General features: G+C 34.8%; 1 protein-coding gene and 1 long non-coding RNA gene across 2 annotated transcripts in view; both read left to right on the top strand.

Annotated features, from left to right (window-relative positions):
• LOC135209453 (uncharacterized) overlaps positions 1–7,060 on the top strand; it is an 8,052-nt gene extending 992 nt beyond the window's left edge. The window contains exons 2-3 of the long non-coding RNA XR_010313363.1: positions 6,271–6,415; positions 7,000–7,060. This is a non-coding gene — a long non-coding RNA (uncharacterized LOC135209453). The remainder of the gene's footprint in view (positions 1–6,270; positions 6,416–6,999) is intronic.
• Positions 7,061–7,103: 43 nt separating this feature from the next.
• The window catches only part of LOC135209809 (uncharacterized), a 13,484-nt gene continuing 3,087 nt past the window's right edge, over positions 7,104–17,500 (top strand). Inside the window, exons 1-4 of the mRNA XM_064242583.1 lie at positions 7,104–7,170; positions 7,351–7,494; positions 8,650–8,753; positions 9,017–10,661. Coding sequence (XP_064098653.1) covers positions 7,104–7,170; positions 7,351–7,494; positions 8,650–8,753; positions 9,017–10,661 — 1,960 coding nt within the window. The remainder of the gene's footprint in view (positions 7,171–7,350; positions 7,495–8,649; positions 8,754–9,016; positions 10,662–17,500) is intronic.

Here is a 17,500-nt window from a genome sequence, read left to right as displayed (position 1 = left end):
TACTAAGTGCGTCTAGATTCCATCATCGATGGCGACAGTTTTTTTAGTGTCATGTGGATTATTTTCTTTTTATTACCAATTCTTGATAAAATGGTCGTTTTAACATTAGTCTAAAGCTTGCTGCACACTGAGCCCGAACGGACGCGCCCGAACAGAACCGAAACGTCCGATAGAAATCGAAAGCATGCATTCTTACCTGACTGCGCACACTGGGCCAGAACAGAACGGAACCGACGCAGTATTCTTTGAAAGATATTTTTTTTCTGAAGCGTCGGTGGCGTCTGACAGGGAGCAGTGTAAGCACTCATGTGTAACAATAAATATTGTTGGAAAAATACACATTGTGCTTACAGAAAGTTTTTTCGGTTTGTGTTTGTTAACTATAATAATTTCACAAAAGGAATTATTGTGAACATTCATTAAGTGTGTAACAATAAATATTGTTGAAAGCATGCAAAACAGTGTGCCTACGGAAAGTTATTTTGGTTTATTTTGTTAACTGTTATAATTGTTGTCACAAAAGGAATTATTGTAAACAATTAATAAAGTGTATAACATTAAATATTATGACCTTCTACTACCAACTGGCTGCGTCGGTTCCGTTCTGTAGCTTCTGGCTCAGTGTGCGCGCTGGACGTCGTTCGTTTCTGTTCTGTTCTGAGGCTTCCGTGGCTTCGGCGGCGGTTCCGTTCCGGCTCAGTGTGCGGCAAGCTTAAGACTGCTTCACGATGATGAAAATGGTTGTCCGTGATTTAAGAATAAGTGTCAAACTCTGGAAAGACAGTGTCACAAATTGTTAGGTTGTGGGACAGACCAAAATTGATTTAAAAGTTATTCCGATCCCTTAACAAGTATTTGTGAATACTGTTACGAAGTGCCAAGTATCTGGTTACTACACTGACCAATCATAAAATAGTTACCTCACAACAGCCAGACACCTGAACCTTCATCACAGATAAAATACGACTGAATACCCTAAAGGCAACAGTGATCCCTTAAAGACTTATAAATCAGACTAAGTTCATTAAAATAGGTGTGAGGTAATCTTATATGTAATTAAATTAATTAAAGGGCATCACTCCATCAACAACTTTAAAAGTTTAAGTATTTCCTTGTTCTAACTCACTTCAATTAAATCGAAGGAAAACAGCTCAATTACCACTCTATATTCTATCTAAACCAAATTAAAAATTCATTATTAAACTCAAAATCTATAAGTGAAATTCACAATCTCAGGGAAATTTACTATTACTTGAAAACAACACAAAGTTTAGTTAATTCTTGAATTAATTATTAAGTAAGATTAAATCAAAATTAATTTATCACTAAAATTAAGAAATTAAATTATTCAAGGAAAATTCAAAGTGTTAAGTAACAATCAAAATTTGAAAATTAATTCACAAGTGTTAAACAACAATAAAACTTGAAAAGAATTTTAAGTAAATGCAAAGTAATTCTCAAGTGTTAAACTCAATTAAATTTGTAATGATTAAATAATGAAAACATTTAAGTTAATCAAACTGTGAATGTAAAATTGTAAACACAGAAAAATGTGGAAAATACCAAAATTGCAAAAACACTAAGAAAGCATTAATCACACAGAATACATATATAAAAAACACACTTAAATAAGAAAAATGGATAAATGCAAAAAAAAAATCACCAACACCAAAATGTGAAAAAATGGCAAATGTTTCCTCTGGAATAACCTAAGAACTTTCAGTATTTTCAGTACTTTTTATGTTTAAGTTTAGTGCACTGAACTTAATAAAAATCTCTCGCCTTCTAATACCAATTTCAGAAGGCCTTTCACGAAATCCCCAATAAACACTCACACACGAGGCGCCTGTTACACACTTTCACAACGTCTGTTCAGATTCCACAATTAAACACTGAGAATTAAATAAAGATATAAGTTACGAGTGACCATAAAAAAATCTTTACGTTAATGTGAAACCAAAATTCTCTCATACGAGAGAGAGAGAGAGAGAGAGAGAGAGAGAGAGAGAGAGAGAGAGAGAGAGAGAGAGAGAGAACAAAAATTGTTCTCGTAGTATGGAAACGTTAGAGTGGACCTCGTCTAAAATGGCTGGGCAAAAAATTTTGGGAACGAGACAGATATTATCTTAAAATTCTCTTTCAAAGCGATAAATAGAGAGAAAGTGGGATTATAATCATAGATAATATTTATTATTACGTGATTTAAGACAATAAAAGTCTCTGAGAATAAAAGATATGATTATAGAATTTTCTCGAATGAAGTAAATGTCATCATATCCGTAAGTGACGTCACAAATCTTTCCATTTCATGTTCTCTTTTGGTAAATCGAGAGATATGAGTTAATTTATCAGCAATATTAAATAGTTAAATAACAAAAGAATCTATATTTTCTTAAATGAAATGAATGGTATCGTAAGCTAAACTTCTGTAAACTTCTAACATGACGTAACTTCACAGAAAAATGGTGAAATTTTCACGTACTTTCTCGACAAAAACACACATGTCCGAAACAAGTCATGCGAGTTGTATGATTGACAGGATTCTAGAATAAAATGGAGAACTCGAGCTCCTCTTATCTCGAGTGATGACAGCAATTTCCTGCTTCGAACGAACAATGCTAATTTCTCTCTCTCTCTTTTCGCATTCTACGTTATTCTTAACTTCAAATGATATTTTTGTGAATTCTGAACATACATTATTAGAACATACTAATACTAAGAAAACTAATGCTGAGTCTGAAAACATTACAAACACTTTTACAATATTCCATAGTTACTGAGGTGAAGGTTATGTACTGCGGAGAGCAACAGCATAAGAATACAGAAAAACAGCCCGGTTGAGGACAACCAATGATGATATGAAATTCAGTGAAGATCTTGTAAGATGCATGAGACACTGCTAAGAATAAGCAGAGATGTCATGAGACACTGCTAAGAATAAGCAGAGTTTCACACTGAAGTGGTTTCATTCTTTTTTACAAAAATCATCTCACGAGAAGTCCGAGAAAGGAAACATTGAGTTCTGTATTGGAGGGCTGTACAGAGTGCCATCATACGTGACTAGAAGATTTCTCTGGGAATTACTCTTGCATTTTGTTCACTATTCTCAAGGTATTGTAGTTGGATGCTTTCTCTCTCTCTCGTCTCTCTCCCTCTTCCTCTCTCCTCCTTCTCGATCTTTCTCTCTTCTTCGTCTAAAAACAAAAGTGAAGAGAATCCTAGAGACATAACTGACAGAGTGGATATTGTGAACTTCACCATGGCAATTAAGGTTACGCACCATATCTTTGTTAAAATGGTAACATATATATTTATATAGATAGATATATATATATATATATATATATATATATATATATATATATACATATATATATATATATATATATATGTACAGGATAGATATATATATATATATATATGTACATATATATATATATATATATATATATAGATATATATATATATATATATATATATATCATATATATATATATATATATATATATATATATGTACATATATATATATATATATATATATATATGTACATATATATATATATATATATATATATATATATATATATATAATAGTGAATGTTTGTTTGAGACGAGGTATATTTTTCTGTGATATAGAAATCCGCACCGCTTGACCGATGTAGACTAAATTAGGCACCTGACCCAACTAAATTAACAGGTAGTTTCAAACCCGAACCCGATTCCAAATCCCCCTCCTGTGGACTATCCATTCCTCAACCTCCCAATTATGCTCCTTATCTCTTCAGTCACTTCCACTTACGCAGACCAGTCTCATTTTGTCTTTTACTCTCTACAATCCACGAATCTTCCAAATAGATTCCAGAAACTCCAGACCCATACTCATGAACAATGGCATTTCTGTCAACTACCTTTTCTAATTAAATTTCGTATCGTCTCCAAACCCAAGAACACATGGCCCTATGTAGGTTCTCCGAAAACCGTAGCTATCATATCTTATAATTGTTTCGATATATCTATATATACACATATACGCATTAAGCTAAAAATGTCCTTTAATATCTAATTTGCTCTACCTCGGAATGAATATATTTTCATATATGTTAACCGAAGGGAATTTTTAGTTGATAAAAAATTCCCCTTCGGTTAACACATTTGAAAATATATTCATTCCGAGTTAGATTGAGTTAGATACTAAAGGACATTTGTAGTTTAATGTGTGTATATGAATTACGGTAATGTGTTAAAACTCACACACACATGCACATATATATGTATAAATAAATAAAATAAATAAACTATATATATATATATATATATATATATATATATATACATATATATATATATATATATATATATATATATATATATATAATTCTTTAGTTAAAACGGGATACGTCTGAAGTATAAAAGGCCCATTAAAACACTCTGGTTTAAAGGTAAGGAATCTTCACTGATAAAACAACAAGATAATAGGATCAACCTTTCCAATGGAACCTGGGACTCTGCCCATATAGATAATATCTTCCTTAAGGCAACCAATGAAGCGGATTAAGACAATTAAGAGAACCAGCATCGGGTTAGCGGTAACCTCAGGCATCACCTAAGGGAATATCTCCCACTATATATTTCACCAATATATAGTGGTAATGGTGCGAGTGGGAGTCCACCGAAATATAGACCTTAACTTTAAACAAAGTGTTTTAATGGGCTTTTATACTTAAGATACATAATTATATAAATAAAATATATAATTAAGCCCAATTTTCCATAAAAAAATAGTGACAATGTTGTTAAACTACCCATCTTTACTTACATATACAGTACCAATATCAATTAGCATTAGAGGATCGCGTTTTGAGAGAACGGTCATACCTATGGAGTCAACTTTTATAACATTTACCTGGAGTTATGATTTTCCCTTGAACCCTCTTAGCTCCTCCACTCTCTAACTTTCCTTCATTCTTTAGACAAGGTGTTTCAGACGATCTTCTATTGACAAATGTTGCATATTTGTCATTTTTGTGGTTTCCTTTTGTTTGTAGTGCTGTGTATGTGCTTAATGAGTGGTGTTTTTTCAAAATTTTTTATTGTAAATTTAGCTTGGAAATGGGGTTTGACCTAGAAATATCACAACCTAAATCTGAAAAAAAAAATACATGTATTATAAGCGAATAACACAGGAAACTGATTGGCAGAAATCCTTTATTGAGGCAATATCGAAGTACAAAAAAAAAAAAAAAAAAAACAAAAAAAAAAAAAAAAAATGCCTCTATAAAGACGAAAGCATTTGGTAAGGCTCTCTGCCTATCGTTTTCCGTAGTATACGCATTTATAATGAAGTCACGTGTATCCACTGTGATTTTACACACATATATATATTATATAATTATATATATATTTATATTTTTTTTTTTTTTATATTATTTTTATACATATTACCTATATATATAGATAATATATTAGATAATAGATAATATACAGATATATCTATATATATTATAATATATATATATATATATGATATATTATAGCTATTATATATTATATATATATATATGTACACTATTAAATACTATATATATATATATATATGTACACATATATATATATATATATATCTATATATATATATATATATATATATATATATATATATATATACATATATATATATATATATATATATAAATATATATATATATGTACATATATATGTACATAATAGATGTATGTTGATGTGTGAGTGTGAGTAAAATAAGTCCTTTCACGACTAATTTCTCTTTCTAACCTCACTGTGTGAGCGTTATGTATTTCCGAGAAACATCCTTTTAAGAGTGACAAAATAACATTCAATGGTTTATCAAAGTGTTAAATTGATACTCATGAAATTCTTGTTGCTGTCAATATTATACAACATACATACACATATTAAATCCCACGTCTTCTGTCCTGATTTTCCCCTTTATCATATCGTCTTTCTTTTTCTATTGATATCATAACAGGAGACAGAAATTGAACAAGTGACACACCGGATGGGAAAACATGCTTAAAGTCAACAAATGTAATCAGTTAACAGCTTGTGCGTATAGCGGATATTGGTGCTTAGCGACTGCATAAGTAAATGGCTACAATATCACTTCAGTCGTTTCTGGGTAGGCATAGGAAAGTTTTAACTTGTCTAACCTATTAGAAAGATCTGTATCCTTAGTATCATTCTTCACCTAGAACTGAATTGTTTCTTTGTGACTGGGACTTCATTGAGCAGAGAGAGGATGTTTCCGGAGCCGATGTTACCGCGGCGGAGATCCAAGGACTGACGCCTGGTACAGTTTACGAGTTCCTAATCCAATCACACAACGCTCAGGGAAGGTCTAACTACACCTCTTCAAGTGCTCAGATTCCAGTGCCAGGTAAGACGCACAGAAGCATCTTCAAGAGAATTGTTGTACTTTAACATCCACATTACATTTGTTTTCCTCTACTCTCGAACCTCTTAATTCTACCCTACGTAACTCCATTGGTGGGCATTACTTGAGGTTCTTTGCAGCGTCCTTTGGCCCCTAGATGGAACCTCTTTTCGCTCCTGTTTCTGTACGTTCATTCATATTCCCATTCTTCCATCTTACTTTCCACTCTGTCTAACAATTATTTCACAGTGCAACTGGGAGGTTTTCCTACCGTTACACCTCTAAAACCTTTTTGCTGTCAGTTTCCTTTTCAGCGCTGTATGACATCATAGGCCCCAGCACTTGGCCAGATTCTATATTCCTTCCTTCCTTCGCAATGCTACCTTGATGTTTCTTTCCGAATTCCTAATGTTTCTCTTCCTGAAATACATCAGTTATTCCTCACTTCTGTTTTATCCTGATTACTAACATTTCCTTCACAAAAAACGAGATTCTAATTCCTCCTCCATGGGTAAGCCCCAGATTCTTTTTCCTTTCTGCTGAACATTCATTGAAGAATAAAACTCTGATTATTTCCATCCCTGCAGGAGTTGTAAAAGAAGTTGCCAGCAGCAGCAGCAGCAGTTACAACAGTCAGCCAGGTGTTCCACTCCTGACACTGTTCCTTACGTCTCTGACTGGCGCAGCCTTGATGGTTCTGAACGTCAGCATCATCGTCTGCCTCGTCAAGCGCTTTGTTCTGAAGAGGAACACTTCAGGTAAATGTTGCCAAGTCTTCTTTGCAGTTTCAGGAATCATTGTTTGAAACAGAGAATGGCGTATGCACTTACTGTCCATTTCTGTATGCTACATGATAAACTAAATGGGTAATATTGCTGGTATGTAATGCCGCCACTAACACTTAATTCTACCTGTGACATTCAATTTTGCCTGCACAGGCTTAATACAGCCACTATCGCTTAGTTCTACCGGCACAGGTATGCCGGACATTCGGCCTGAGCAGGCAAAACTGAACCCCCGAACGTTCAGTTTTTCCTGCACAGGCTTAAAACCGCCACTAACACTCTGTTCTACCGGCACAGGTATGGCTGCACATTCGGCCTGAGCAGGCAAAACTGAACCTCCAAACTTTCAGTTTTGCCTGACAGGCTTAACTGTGCAGGTATAACTGAACGTTAGTGGGTTCACAGGCCGACTGTGCAGGCATAATTGCGCAAGACTAAATAAAACGTTATTGCCGGCCTTTAGTTGTATATTATAAAGTTATTAGGTTGTATGTTATAAAGTAATAAACAAAAACACATTAACATTTTCCTACTAATCTCTGAGTATGCTGCAAAATACAGGGAAAAAATCCATGTCACAATTGCTTTTGATTCTTTTCATTATCATGAGTTTTGGTGTTACCCAAAAGATATAACAAAAAAGGAAAATGCCTCTATGATGAGAGAAGAGAGCAACTACCTCGAATCATCATCATGAGCCTACAAACGTCTCTATTTGGTTATTTATCGTATTTACCTTGCGATCCTATGAACATATACGCTTCATAAGCGTGCCACATGTCATCTCAACTTTATTCTGTATCACATGATCACTTTAGAAAGATCTATCTTTTTATTCAGCTGAGAAAGCAGTATAATAAAGAATTTGGTCATAGAACTACGACTGACTATTTGAAAGAATAATTACGACAAAGAAAGAAGTACTTTACAAATTATTGAGTATTTTTCTTCTGGGAGTTAGGAATTAAATCTTACTCTAAAGTTTCTTTCCTGGGTAGTGACCCCCACAAAGTTCGGAGTAGATATCAATGATTAATATTTCTTGTGGGTCATTATCTTTATAATATTCACAGTCTTTTATTCATGTTTTTACAGTCATCCTCAATGGGCTTGTGCTTAACACGACATAAAGGTGGATACATACCGGGTTAAAACACTTGGGGTCACTGTCAAGGAGAGATCCACTCTAAGTAATGAATCTTCTTTTAACCCTTACAATAACAGTAGCATCTGTCCTGATAAGCACTCGATACTATTAGAAGAAATATGCAGAGTGGTAAATATGTGCAGTTCATAAGCAAGCATAATTCTGGCATGCTTTATTCTCTTAGTTACTGAATGTGTTTATGAAATCCTATCTTTAAAGAGCATAACCAAACTAATGATCAAAATATGTGAGCTAATGAATGACCAGTCATTTCACTACTTTTTCTGGGGCATCCTCATATAAAGCTGCTGTTTCTGAAGCTTATGGGCCTGTTTGGACACCTGGCTTGGACCTTGAGACAAGGAGAACTGGAAGCATAGACTCTATATCATCTCAAGTGCATTATCAGGTAAGAAACTGACTGAAGTACCATATTAGTCATGAATAGCTACATTTCTCCAAACTTTTACATCAGAATTTCGTTTCAGCCTAAGCTAATCCAGCTGTTTTTACTCTGAGGATGGAAATAAATCAACTTTTTCTTTATATTTAGAAAAGGAATGGTATTATAAATTGCTCAAATACATAATCATTAGTATAAGCTGGTTATTTGTGATTCATCAGTTATCATTCTTGTATTCTGCTTAGTTTTTCTTCATATTTTTCCTTTAGTTCATTAGTCAGTCTCCAATGGGTGAAGAAGAAAGAAGATTCTCCTCAACAACTCACAGTCTCATGACAGAACTATCAGAGTATCAGAAACAGGAAGAAACTCCTCTAACAACAATACCAACTTCTGATTACTTCATCAGCACAGCCAGTCCTCTTAGTAATTACAAAAGTGACTTGATTAATGGAGGATTGAATTTAGCAGCACGAAAATCCCAGTCTTCAATATCTCTGACCAATTTTAATGAATTCATGACACCTGGAGAATCACAACACGGTCTAGACGACAACATTTTTAGAAGGATGAAGGTAAGGGTTCAGTCTCCAGACATCCCAGATGTCTGCCCCAAAAGCCCCACATTATGCCCTTCATTGACTCGTCTGCAGAGTTGTGAAAGGACAGTGAGTCAACTTGAGGATAATGAAGACAGAATGTCTTTGTCGTCAAATCATAGTGACTCCTCTTACAAAGGCATTCAGGGGCAAGCATGTGGGTTCAGATCTCACACACCTAAAAGCAACGTGCATCAGGGCAACGCAAGATGCCCGGCAGCTATTCATAAGTCAGAAAGATTAACGTCTTCTTGTCACGATATCAGAAGAGAAGCCATAGCTAATAAACCATGCTTAGGCCCTACTTTTTCCAACATTTGTTGCTCAACTAAACTCACGTCACAGGTCATATATCACGGTCAGCCACACATTCAGCAACAACATGAAGAGGAACAGAAACGTGAGCATTTGCAGCATTTACAACATCAGAATCTTCAGCAACGACAAATGTCACAGCAACACTGCCCTCAACTAGATAATCAACGGCAATCCACAGAAAATACATCGGATCATCATCGAATCATTCATCAGTGGCCTGACCACCACTACCAAGAACGTCAACAGAATGTAGACCATCAGAATGATCCTGCTCATCACCATTATCATAATCAAGATCAGCATTGCCATCTGCTGCACTCAGAACATCATCACCATGTGCAGCAGCAATATTTAGGACACCCTCATCACGCTGGAGTAAGTGAAGCCCCAGATAATCATCACCAGCATCGAGAACTCAATGAAAATTTAAAGTTTCCAGAAAGGCAGCCTTTCAACCACAGAGAACACGATGCGCCATGTTGTCCAACATCAGAAACCACCATGTTTCATCAAACATTTCCCTGCTGTCATCAGTCTCAGTTCCATCTCCATCAGCCTAAATATGAAGAATACCCCCAACTGCACAATGAGCATGCCCAGTACCAATATCTAGGGCATCAAGTCCCTGCAGTCCCACAGGAAATATTTCATAGTTTGCCACGTAAAATGCGACGGTATCATTCTGAAGACCTAGAGTCTCCTAAACTTCACAGAATCACTCATTCCACGAGATCATCAACTCCTCAACTCTATCATCATCATGGACCTCCGCAGAGCCTTTCAAGCAATCCAATAACCCATTCACAAAGTGAGCACAGTTATTTAACACTGTCTCCACAAGGGGATTACCAGTTTCATAAAGATTCGTTTGCTGAACACTCCTTCAGTTACAAGAGAGAAACCCCTGTTCAGTATTCCAGAGGGCAACCATCAGGTCTAACTACACGGGATATGACCTATGATAATAATGGTTATGGTCATTTTGAAACTACCCTAGGTAAGTAATAGTGACTTTATGTATATATCAACAAGATTCTTTCTTCTTTCTATTACTCATTAAGATTTTAATTCATATGTCTCATTTTTCTTTTATATAAGGTCATACTTTCAGAGAATTAACTTCATATTAGACTCCTTTCTTCCTTGTGAATATAGCTATCAGATGATCCTTTTGTAATATTTACACATTCACCCAATGAGAATCCTTTTTGTGTAAGGGACAACAAAATGCTCAATATCAATTGCAGCTTCCATTGAATGGAAGGAATATAAGTTAGAAAGTAAAAATCTGAGGGAAGAAAAGAACAAAAATAGAAAGATGTATCAATAAGGACGTAAGATATGCTTCTAAAATGGCAATGTAAGTAAGAACTTTGGCCATGATTCATGTGACATAAAATTTCACCATAATGTCTCGTAAACTTAGGAGCATTTGAAACCATGACACTACCAGGATGACTGTTCTGCAGTTTTACATTAATGAATGAAAAAAATCTAGTTCTGTGCAGTGTGGATTGTGGCATCTCAAGGTCTATTGACGTCAATGACTTGCAAGGTGAGAGGTTTGTACTATGTCACGAGGCGCAGGCATTTAAGTAACCAAAGGGAAATAATTGGTTTGAAAAATAGGGTCTCGTGACTGACATGGTCAAAAGAAACACTAGATTCTAGACACGACCTGCAGAATTCATTACCTTAATGGAAACAAGAGCATCACGTGTCCTTGTGAAAACTAAACTGCAGACTCGGGAACAAATGTTCATTTTCAGCACAGGCTTTGTATCAAACTTTAACCTGTATTTGAGCTGTAAAGATATTATGGTTTCAGCTGGCCTGAACTATCTTTAGCAAATTTATTTAATGGAGAACATTAACAATTTTCCAACAAGAGCAGTAAGAACCCTTCTGGATGACTTATGAAAAATAACCTAAAACTTTGGAGCTAAGTGTTCAGCAGTTTTCCTCCCCTGGACATCCTTCCCAAAAAATGGAAGAATACCATTTGGGTCAATATATACTACATCCATAAACGTCAGGGTTGAGTAAACACCTTTATTCCACAGGATTAAAATGATCAGCTACTTAGTTTAGATTCAGTAAAACAGGAATGATGCATATTGGGCACCTCACTACTGAGCTTATTGGTAAACACCTCGTCTACTCACACATCGGTACATTTTGATGTAGACTGAGCACTCTATACTTTGCCTCACGTGATATCCACTTTAAGCAAAGTACAGAGTGTTAAGTCTACACCGAAATCAGCACTTGTGTGAGTAGCCCAGTTCATGTTCTTGAGTTGTATCAGAGTGTTGCTTTGATAGTCAAATTGTATTAATTTTCAACTGAAGCATAAGTAGTCTAAGTCACAGTTCTCAGTGGGCATAATTATTCAGTATTAAATCATATGTATCCCTTCTCCCAAGATTACAAACCTCTTGTTTTTCTTGTTAAATACATGCACTGTGGACATTAAATCAGGTTTTACTTTTATTATGGTAAGTTAACAAACTATAAGGATATCAGCCATTTTTTCTATGTTAGCAAACTATCATTCAAAGGACAAATGCAGTGCTGTTGTAACACCAGTAGAATAGGCGAATAATAGTGCAAGTAATTACCAGAACTATGGCTGGCCTCATTTATAACTTGCTAACAACCAGATTCAAAGTAGTGTCAAAAACTCTTATGCCACGACAATCTGCGGGACAACTATAAAACAGTCCCTCCCTATGCTGAGCATTAGAATTGCCAACAATCACAAAAGACGTCTTTCTATTATGTTTCTGTACCTTGGCTATGTCAATGAAAAGACAGTCGAAAATATCATCAGTCAAATCTGAACTGCAATGGATCACATCTAAAAGTTGTTATGCCAGCCACAAACATTTACAATTAGAACACTTCATGGCACTCACATTCAAAACTGGTCCCATGGAAATCTGGATACCTATTTCTAATGTAGGTTTTCACCCTCCCTTGCCCCAGGAATGGCACTGTAATTTAGTAGCAATGGTTTCTGGAATCCTGGAGTAAGGATCTGTTGTCTGCTTCATTTGAGAAACCAAAGTTTCTTTACATGATACAATGCCATACTGCCAAGAGGCCAGTAATATTACCATAAAAACAGTGAATATTGCAGTAAAATATCACAAGAAACTAAGTTCTAGAATTTGGTCCACATCCCAAACTTATGTTAGAATAAAGATCAACAAAAACGTAATGTCAAACAAGCGAATATAAAACAATAGTGAACATGGCTGACGTAACACATCATCTGGGGCAAGAGATCCTCAAGGAAAGTCTCTTCCACTGAAGGCCAGACAGGTGCCATGGTTTTGACAGAGAAAGCCGAAGATGAAGGATAAAGATAAGACAACCTTTTGCTAAAATGCCAGCCATCCTCAGACCTCCTATGAAGCTTCCCCATACACACCAAGAGGAAGATAAAATTAGCAGAAAAGTCTGCTTGAGTGTACAATCCAGCAGGCGAACTCTAATCCGAGAGAAGTAGAATACCAAGGTACAAAGGCTATGGCACTACCCAAGACTAACCTGTTATACAATAAGAGCTTTCAAGAAGCAGGTGCCATGATTAAAAGTGCTTTATAGACTTGAAAGTTGACATACAATTTTTGCAATTACATCATATACAACATTTTGGGAAATTTTTATTTGGATTTTATATCTTGTTTTCTAGAAAAACATATATATATATATATATATATATATATATATATATATATATATATATATATTATATATATATATATATATATATATATGCATGCACGAGCGCGCGTGTGCGGATCTAGAACGGGAGGCAATCTATTTTTTTTAACTAATCTGAATGTTTTTCATTCCAATTGCCTACGATAACTAAGATCATTTTAGTGACTGGAATGAAATACAAATTAATTGAAAAATGGATCAGGCTCATGGGTGTAAGGAAAAGGAAAGCCATTCAAAGACTACGTTACCTTTGTAGTCTAAAAGGGGAGTAGATTAGAATGAAGTTGGAATTAATCTGAAACGTTAAAAAGTTTATTCTCCTTTAAGAATATGCAGCTTTATAAGGAAAGCAGAACAAAACTACACACACAAAAAAGAGGTGCAGCTTTATAATGAAGTTAGAACAGAACTACACACAAATAGGAGATGGAGATATAATGAAAGTTAAACCAAACTACACACAAAGAAAACAAATGGGCTTTATAATGAAGGTTAGAACAAAACTGGGCACCAGCAGTATATTACATTTGTTAGTATTTGTTTTGATAATACTATTGTTCTCACCAGACATGTGGACAGATTATGGATAGAACATAAATCTGTCTTCAACAATAGGAGGATATATATGGTTCAATTATGCTAAAAATGTAATGTTACCAGGACAGAGACATGTTTCATAAAAAAAATAGACCTTTATACACTTTTACACAGATATGGAAAGCATGAAAGAAGTTAGACGAAGAATGTAACTGTTGAAAGTTACCTAATTTCAACATACAGGATAGCTTCATCTTCCTTAAGGGTTCTAGATTTGTGTACAGCAATAGTCCTAACAATTGTTTTTATTAACATTAGGTTTGATAATTGTTGGGGGTTTCAATTTTACACGCAGGAGGTACGACTTAATTTGGGAAATCATCGTAAGTAATACTGTCAATCAGAATTTCCCAAGAGGCAAAAACCAATTGTTATTCATACTTGTGTCAGTCTATGAAATGTATGATTTATCTAGAGTCTTTGTACGATCTCAGATAATTCAATGAACATTAGACCATAAACAATTCTCCTAAATATAATAAGCAGATATAACTCATAGGCATTTTAATAGGTCTGCAAATCTGAAGCCCTTTACATCCAGCTTTCCTGTATTTTGTGGTTTTTTATAAAAAAAAAAAAAAAGGAAACGTGTATTATGCCAGAGTAATAGGCGTCTATAGCAGAGGTAGATGAGATGACTATATCTGGTATTTAGGAAATATAAATGAAGCAATAATTCACTCTCACATTTCTTATTTTCTTCTTCTGTTCTTTTCAGAATTATGAACACAATCGTAGGTTAATAGTACAAGGAATCGGCCCACTCAAAGGTTGCCAGGATCATAATGAATGTGCCCTTCTTCTCATTTTATACCAAATGCATAACTGATCATTTTTTGTAACCTGATAATTTATATCTTCTATCCTGATGTCCCACAGAGAAAATAAAGTAACATTTCATGAACATTATTTCCTTCCCGTGACTGATAACTTATATGGAATTAATAATCACTAGGTCCCTAAGACCCGTGACTTTGGTCAATCATAAATATAATAATACCTTAAGATAAGTCGATTTCTGAGGGCCGGAGACATCTATAGTAGTTTTTGAAAGCTATAGAAAAAGTTGATTTTAAGGCTTTGGAGGTTACATAAACCTTCTACATCAATAAATAAGTCAAATAAAACCTACCTATAAGGTACGTTTCAGGAACCTTGTAAAATCATATAGAGAAAAAATTCAAGGAGAATTGGAGTAACAATTTTTAAAATGAACTAATAATAATAATAATAATAATAATAATAATAATAATAATAATAATAATAATAATAATAATAGGAAAGAATATATGCAGAGACTAAACGCCGGAAATATGATAAAAGCCATAAACACATGGGCAGTGCCAGTAATCAGATACAGCGCAGTAATAGTGGAATGGACGAAGGCAGAACTTCGCTGTATAGATCAGAAAACGAGGAAACATATGACAGTACACAAAGCACTACACCCAAGAGCAAAATACGGACAGACTATACATAGCACGAAAGGAAGGAGGGAGGGACTACTAAGCACAGAGGACTGCGTCAACATAGAGAACAGAGCACTTGGGCAATATCTGAAAACCAGTGAAGACGAGTGGCTCAAGAGTGCATGGGAAGAAGGACTGATGAAAGTAGACGAAGACCTAGAAATATACTGAGACAGGAGAATGACAAGCAGAACAAAGGAATGGCACAACAAACCAATGCACGAACAATACATGAGACAGACTAAAGAACTAGCCAGCGATGACACGTGGCAATGGGCTATAGAGGGGAGAGCTCAAGAAGGAAACTGAAGGAATGATAACAGCGGCATAAGATCAGGCCCTAAGAATCAGATATGTTCAAAGAACGGTAGATGGAAATAACATCTCTCCCATATGTAGGAAGTGCAATACGAAAAATGAAACCATAAACCACATATAAGTGAATATCAGGCACTTGCACAGAACCAGTACAAAAAGAGGCATGATTCAGTAGCAAAAATCTCTCCACTGGAGCCTGTGCAAGAAACACCAGCTACCTTGCAGTAATAAGTGGTACGAGCTCCAACCTGAAGGAGTGATAGAAAACGATCAGGCAAAGATCCTCTGAGACTATGGTATCAGAACAGATAGGGTGACACGTGCAAATAGACTAGGACGTGACGTTGATTGACAAAATCAAGAAGAAAGTATCACTCATTGAAGTCGCAATACCTTGGGACACCAGAGTTGAAGAGAAAGAGAGGGAAAAAATGGATAAGTATCAAGATCAGAAAATAAAAATAAGAAGGATATGGGATATGCCAGTGGAAATCGTACCCATAATCATAGGAGCACTAGGCACGATCCCAAGATCCCTGAAAGGAATGTGGAAAAACTAGAGGCTGAAGTAGCTCCAGGACTCATGCAGAACAGTGTGATCTAGAAACGGCGCACATAGTAAGAAAAGTGATGGACTCCTAAGGAGGCAGGATGCAACCCAGGAACCCACACTATAAATACCACCCAGTCGAATTGGAGGACTGTGAAAAAAAAAAAAAAAAATAATAATAATAATAATAATAATAATAATTATTAATTATTATTATTATTATTATTATTATTATTATTATTATTATTATTATTATTATTATTATTATTATTATTATTAAAAAAAACATCCAATATTATATATTAGAAATATATTTATATGTAAACATATAGAACAAAGACTTTCGAACACCTGAACGGTATTCCTCATCATGTAACGTTAAACTGATGAGGAACACCGTTCAGGTGCTCGCAAGTCTTTGTTCTATTTTATATAGAAATAATTTTTTTATATATAATTGTGGATATTTTTCAACAATTTGTTTTCACGAAACTGTGAATTTCTTAACAACAACAACAACAGTAACAACAACAACAACAATAATAATAATAATAATAATAATAATAATAATAATAATAATAATAATAATAATAATAATAATAATAATAATAATAATAATAATAATAATAATAGCTAGACCAGAAACAATACCATTTAATATGCCTTAATGGAAAAAGTTAAAGTGAATATATTTTGTGAAATGCACAGCTGTCCAGAAGATAGCATTTATCCGTCTGAATTTTATAGTTCTCACCACTAACAAAGATTTGAGGACTGGTGCTCTCTAGATATCAAAGCATTATGAGATCCAGAGAAGGAACAATGAACTCTTTACCTTTGAATCGAAATTCAAACGTCAAAAAAACAGGCCAGCTCAAGAATTGCTAAATGGGCGCAACAAAAGCTGACAAACATTTTAAGGGCTGCTCTATTAGCAAGAGCCCGTGCTGGCTCAAAGCAAGCTATATCATATCCACCCAGCTGACAAAATACCAGTTGCCCTTTGAACTGATCTGTGATCCTGAAAACTGAGGTCAAGTCGAAAATGTTGAAAGAAAATCATGAGCCAAGGGCGATGGTACCTTAGCACCCAGTTTCTTTAATTTAAAAGTAAAAACAAATAAAATGCTCATCCTGAAAGTTGAAAATTACCACTGGAAGTGAGTAAGT

The sequence above is a fragment of the Macrobrachium nipponense genome, chromosome 38 (genome assembly GCF_015104395.2).
Source record: "Macrobrachium nipponense isolate FS-2020 chromosome 38, ASM1510439v2, whole genome shotgun sequence".
Classification (NCBI taxonomy): domain Eukaryota; kingdom Metazoa; phylum Arthropoda; class Malacostraca; order Decapoda; family Palaemonidae; genus Macrobrachium; species Macrobrachium nipponense.
Note: the sequence above shows the minus strand (reverse complement) of the source record. Positions and strands in the feature narration are given on the sequence as shown.